We start from the raw sequence: 6059 nt of genomic DNA on the forward strand, positions 1-6059 counted from the left end.
GTCTAATCTTACAAGAATCAACATGACTCAAAGGGAAAGAAAATTGCAGTCTTTTTCAGAATTACATTTATTATCCATCCATATTAGACTGAGATTATAACCATCCTTCTCCCAACACACACACACACACACACACACACACACACACACACACCAAGGGGTAACAACCAATATGTAAAAAGTAGATGTGGGGCAAAATTTGTATATAGCACCTCTCTTAAATATAATAGCATCATAATCACTTGTCCCAAATTGAATGTCAGTTGTCTCAGAATTTTGCGCTATCATCCATTATGGTCTTTAGAAAGTCACAGCTAGAGGAAATGAAGACATACTGGATGATTGAGGGTGCTTTGTGAAAGTTATTACAGGTGAATCCATCAGATCCAATTGGGATGTGCATTTTATAGCAGCAAAAGACACTCAACTTACTAATTAGTCTGTTGGACAGCTCCCTTGACCTAGCTTCAAATCCTTCCAGCTTTCCCTAACGCTCCTTTGAGATGTACACTAAGATGGTAAATTCTTTTATAGTCAGAAAAGGTCTATGATTAACTTCTTCTTGTTCATCCAGCACTTCATCAAATGACCTAAGTTTCCTTTTCAATGTCAGTTATATGCAAAAACAAACAAGCAGAAATATCTGGACTGAAACCCTGACACTCACATGCAGCAGCTGTAGTGACACAGGGTCTTATAAGCAAATTGCCCCCATTCAGTTAGCCTGACTACTTGAGAAACAGTAGTTACTTGAAAAACCCTGGGGTCTGCGCAAGGGAAATGCTCACGCTCCTTTGTCTAGGAGCACAAGAATCCTAGACTCTGCGAAGCATAAGAGGAGTACTCCCCCAGCAAGTCATGTAATGTGCTGATTCTTTCTTGTTGTTCTTTCCTTGCTTTGGTTTCACTAGAGATCTGCTTTCTCTAAATTCACCTATTCTCAAGGAATGGAGAGAGAGAAGAGTGAGGGTTGGACAATGAGGAAGAGGTTAGAGGAGAAAGATTTTTCAATAGCATCACTCCTTGAGGCTGTCCTTTAACACGGTATATCAGGTTAAATTGATCACACGAGTTAAGACCACCAATTTAAAAGCAGAACTATGGAAGCATCCTTAATAAAATCAATGTGATAATATATAATGTTAAGTATGTGATTAAAGATCTATTCTCTAAACGATCACAAAGAAGGCATCATGGCCGAACAAGTTTTGGTCAAGGCTCAGATTTTCCTAATTTATGGGTAGATTTTCAAAAATATGGCCAGCAGATTTAGTCACAATACCAAAATCCAGACAATACTTCAAGGGATTTAGGCACTGTGAGTCAGTCCCTATTCTGACAGGAATAGTCTTGAATAAAATTCCAAGCATATCACCAGCCTTTCTTTGGCATTTCTCCCAATGACCTCAGCCCTAGGGACACACCCTGAAGTAGGCTTTCTGGAAGCAACAGCTGAGCAGTGACCACTTACCTAAAAGCATAATCCTCTCTGAATATGTCCAGGAAGTCCTGCTTTTAGGATGCAGATTTCCAATGAGTTGCAATTCCCAAATAATTTCTTAGCAGTTTAAATGAAATTTGAGTATAATGCATTCTCTGTTAGCCCAAACAAATGTCTTCCTCATTATGCCCCTGATTGTTTCGTGATCTGCCTCAACAGTGCTACTCAGAATTAATTACAAACCATGTGCAGCGTAAGTACCACAATTCCCATTTTCCTTTGTACACCCTGGTAGCGAAGCACAAAGCGTTATCTGCCACGATCCACACTTCAACCTCAGCAGAGACCAAAGGCTTTGAGGGCTGTGTCTAAGGGCTTTACAGATGGCTACAGAATCAAAAGTCTGAGTGACAGCCTGATACACCGACAAATACATTTCCTAATTTCTTTCCATGAAACCCAAGAATGTAACCATAACCAGTGGTGCCACCTCCCCCTAAAGCCACCACACCACTACTTGAATTACCTTCCTCCAATTCGTCCATGCTTCCAATCTTCCTGGAGCCATCGATGGTGTAAATGTAACGCACACCCTGAGGCAGGTTGATGTTGTCAGATAGAGATCGAGTCAGATCAGCCAGCAAGGCGTCGAAGCTGCGGAAACGGTCAGAGGACACAGCGTACACAATCCCCTTGAAGTAGCGGTCCCCATTGCGGTAGAAACGTACCTTCTTGGCTTTTTTCTCATTGCTCAGTGCCTGCAAGGTTCTGGTTCTGTAGAAGCTACAGTGGGCACTATGAGTGGGGCTAGGCAGCCCATTCATCCTTGAGCCTCGCATGTTCCTGGATGCCTTATCTCTTTCATCAAAGTGTCCAAAATCAAGTTCCATATTTCAGTGGAACCTCAGCAACCTGAGTGTTGGAGAAAGGGGAGGGGGTACAGAGAGAGGCAAAGAAAAAGGGCAAGGAGTCAAAAAGAGAAAGGAATTCAAATATTAGCTAGATCGAGATCTGCAATCTGCTGCCTGTGAAAAGAACGGCTTGAAAAAAGCCCATGACCCATCTGCTGCTTGCCTGACCTGCAGGAATATTGATCTTAATAGAGAAGAAGGAGGGGCGGGGCAGGGGTGCTGGTGGTTGTGGGGGTTGGGAGGAAGAGATAGAGAGGGAGGCACTTTGGGCACTGTTCCAAACACAGGCACGGGAGGGATTTTGAAATAGAGTAAAATCCTGGGACTACTGACAGTGGCTCCTATCAAATTCTAACTTCAGACTAAATGTATTAAAAGTGGCATCTGCTTCCTCACACATGCCCTCATGAGTAACAGTTGTAAATGAATCCATAGCCTGACAAAATTTCCCTTCCGAGAACAGAAGGAGCTAGCCAAGGTTAGCATCTCCAGCTTGGGAAGCAGGCTTTGCAGCTCAGCACAATGCCTATGAAGGCGAGTCTTTTAATTTTATTCCAAACCCTCTTTTTTACTCTAATGTGCGCATCCCCTCTCTCCCCCCTCCTCAACAAACTGGGATTCTCTTTTAAAGGGACAGCCTCCAGGGACCAGCCAGTGTCTTTGTGCTATTCATCATACCCCTTCCTCACCAAGCTGGTGTGGCTCTCTGACATGCACAAGAAATAAGATGAGAAAATGGTAAAGAAAAAGCAGTCATTTAACAACTTATTAGCTCTGCCTTCCCCGATACCACTTAATTAAAAATTCCTGCCTTTTTTCCCCAGGTGCTTCATCTCCCTTAGGATGCAGCAAGACTTCTTACTAAAATAATAATCTGATTATTTCAAGACTCCCAAATGTGTCCCTGGAACAGCATATGGGACCCTTAGAAGCCAGCACACCTTTCATTGTTCTGGGTTTCCACCCTGAATGAAGGGGCATTTTGGCATCACAGCAGGCAATTCACCCAAAACTTATCTATTGCTCAGGTGCCTTAGCTACAGCAAAAAAAAAAAAAAACAAAAAAACAAAAAAAAAAAAAAACAAAAAACAAAAAACAGGATGGACATCTGTCAGGTTTTGTTTTTTCCCCTTCTACAGAACCCCCCCAAAACCTCAAAAGACAAAAAAAAAAAAAAAAAAAAGCAATGAAAACACACAAGCAAATACAACCGAAGCTCCAAACACTTGCAAAGGTAGTGTCCTCCTAGGAATGAAACTATTAGCATGCATCTCACAGATGGGCATAAAAGGACTCACAAAGCAAGCAGGGCTCAGCTGCTACACACTGCCACATGGAGGTATTTGCAAGGGACCAGGAGGACAAGAGATAAAGGGAGGCTGGTGCCTGTGGGATTGCCAGGCTCGACATCCCCCCCACACCCGCCTTTTTTTTTTTCCAATGTCACCATGACCTATGCTGAGCTCAGCATTGTCTCTGTCAGGCAACCTGCAGTGGTAAAACCCCACCTCCTGAACCCAAGTAGCAAGCATTTCCCTGCCTGCCAGTAATGCTTTGCCATAGAGGAGAAATTATTCTAAATTAACATCACAGTGAAAACAAAGGAATATGAAACTCACTTTCCAAAGGAAAATTCCAGGTAGAGCCTTAAGGAAAAAAAATCCAACAGAATAAAGCAAAAAGGAAAAGAGAAGAGAGAGAAAGCGAGCACGCGTTGCCTTGTGCTCTGGTGCTGTTCCCGTTTGACATCTGTTACATTCTGCTTGAAAATCACTGGGAAGCCCTACTCACCGGTTTTCTGCTGGTTGGGTGGAGATGCTGAGAGAAAGAAAACCAATCTCTCTCTATGCCTTTGTTGTCTGAGCTCCAAGCAAGAAATTCCTGCCAGGGTGGGTAGATGCCTTCTAGGTCCTAGTGCCTTGTCCAGCTTCTCCCCTGTAACTCAGGCTTAGTGCTTAGTGAATACCCCCAACCTCCTATGATTAATTGCATTCTTTTTTTCTCAATTCACAGGCTGTATTAACAGCTAGGTTCCATTTATAACCAACAGGAAATTGCAGGGTAGCAAAAAGATTGCACAGGCAAGTTCAGTATGCTCTAATGAGCAATGTGCTAACCTTTTTTTTTTTTTTTTTTTTTAAGAAAATTGGCAATTTCACTTAGTCAAAACCTTGGCCTAATCTGCCTAGGGCCTATGCTTGAACAGATCAGGATTCTCATAAATTGTAGTTGTTCTTTTTCACCCTCTTGAGAGAAAACAATCAAATCTGCAAATGTTGAGGCATTAATGATTAATTATTAATTCATGCATTCTGCAACTGGTAATTTTTAAAATTAGGTCAGTGGAGCAGACTAAGAGCGAGTAGGAAATGGACAATAAAAGAGAAACTAGTTCCAGAATTTCCTGGAAGATAGAGTTAAAAAGAACCCTAAAGTCTTTAGGCTACTGTAAAAATTTGGTTAATGAAATGTCTGGTTTTTACCTTTTAAGTGTTAGAGAGTTCAGGGTCAGACACTACCTGTATTTCCTGCCTCCCATATGGATGATGGTTTATGTTAGGCTGCTCCACTTCCAATCCAGCTCTCTGCTCACGTGCCTAGGAAAGCAGCAGAAGATGGGCCAAGTGCTTGATCTCCTGTACCCATGTGGGAGACCCAGATGAAACTCTCTTTCTCTCTCTCTCTCTCTCTCTCTCTCTCTCTCTCTCCTCTCTCTGCCTCTGCATCTCCCTCTCTATAACTCTGTCTTTCAAATAAATAAATACATAATTTTTTTTGATTTATTTTATTTTCATTACAAAGTCAGATATACTGAGAGGAGGAGAGAGAGAGAGGAAGTGGAGCTGCTGGGATTAGAACCAGCGGCCATATGGGATCAAGGCGAAGACCTTAGCCACTAGGCCACGCCGCCAAGCCCAATACATAATGTTTTAAAGAGTTTGAGAGTTCAAACCTAACCTAGAGATGTTTCTGTGTGAAGTGAATCCAATGGCTACAGGTTAACAGTTCTCTCTTCAAATTGCCTATTTGTCACAAATTGGATTCTTTACATCATGTATGTTTTTTAAAAAGACAAGGAAGCATCCAAGTTGAACTCATTAGGTCAGGAGAAACTATGAAACAAGAGAAAAATGATGAGCAGCTAAATGAAAGGTGGGCTACCATCTTGACAACTGAAGCCAGTTTACATTAAAGCGTAACAGTCTTGAACTGCCACAGTTCAATTTTTGCTTGACTTTTATGAAGCTCAAAGATAATAACACACTTAACAGTTATATCTGATTGTCAGTGAATTAATACCTTTATATTGAGCTGGTAATCATTGACATTTAAGCATTTTCTGTACATGTGTTTTTCCATAAGCTGCCTCCCAGTGTGATTTTAAAAAGTATGGGCACCCTTTGTCTCTGGAAGGTGTTTGCTCAGCAAAGCTTAAGCTAGCTGTGCTAGAAGGGTGGACAACTTCAAGTGTGCAACCTGCTTGCTTAAGTCCTCCCAATAGCTTGTTACAGATGTCTCATTTCTATGCAGCCACCTCAGAGGAGTGTTTGTGTACATATGGTTCCCTTCCATGTAATGTTGCCTTACATTGCAGCCACCACTTGAAAAACCAGGATTATTCAGGTTAGAAATATAAAAATTTTAACAAGAGCAGGACAGTATGGAAATTTATATCAGGGTACTGTCTTGAAAGTGCTTTCTTGCA

General features: G+C 41.8%; 1 protein-coding gene across 1 annotated transcript in view; it reads right to left on the reverse strand.

Moving 5' to 3' along the window:
- Window positions 1–2613, reverse strand: part of DCX (doublecortin) — a 114905-nt gene extending 112292 nt beyond the window's left edge. The window contains exon 1 of the mRNA XM_004590201.2: window positions 1968–2613. Within this exon, the coding sequence (XP_004590258.1) occupies window positions 1968–2331 (364 nt within the window). The 5' untranslated portion in view covers window positions 2332–2613. The remainder of the gene's footprint in view (window positions 1–1967) is intronic.
- Between the last annotated feature and the right edge of the window lie 3446 nt (window positions 2614–6059).

Source organism: Ochotona princeps, chromosome X (assembly GCF_030435755.1).
Source record: "Ochotona princeps isolate mOchPri1 chromosome X, mOchPri1.hap1, whole genome shotgun sequence".
Lineage (NCBI taxonomy): Eukaryota > Metazoa > Chordata > Mammalia > Lagomorpha > Ochotonidae > Ochotona > Ochotona princeps.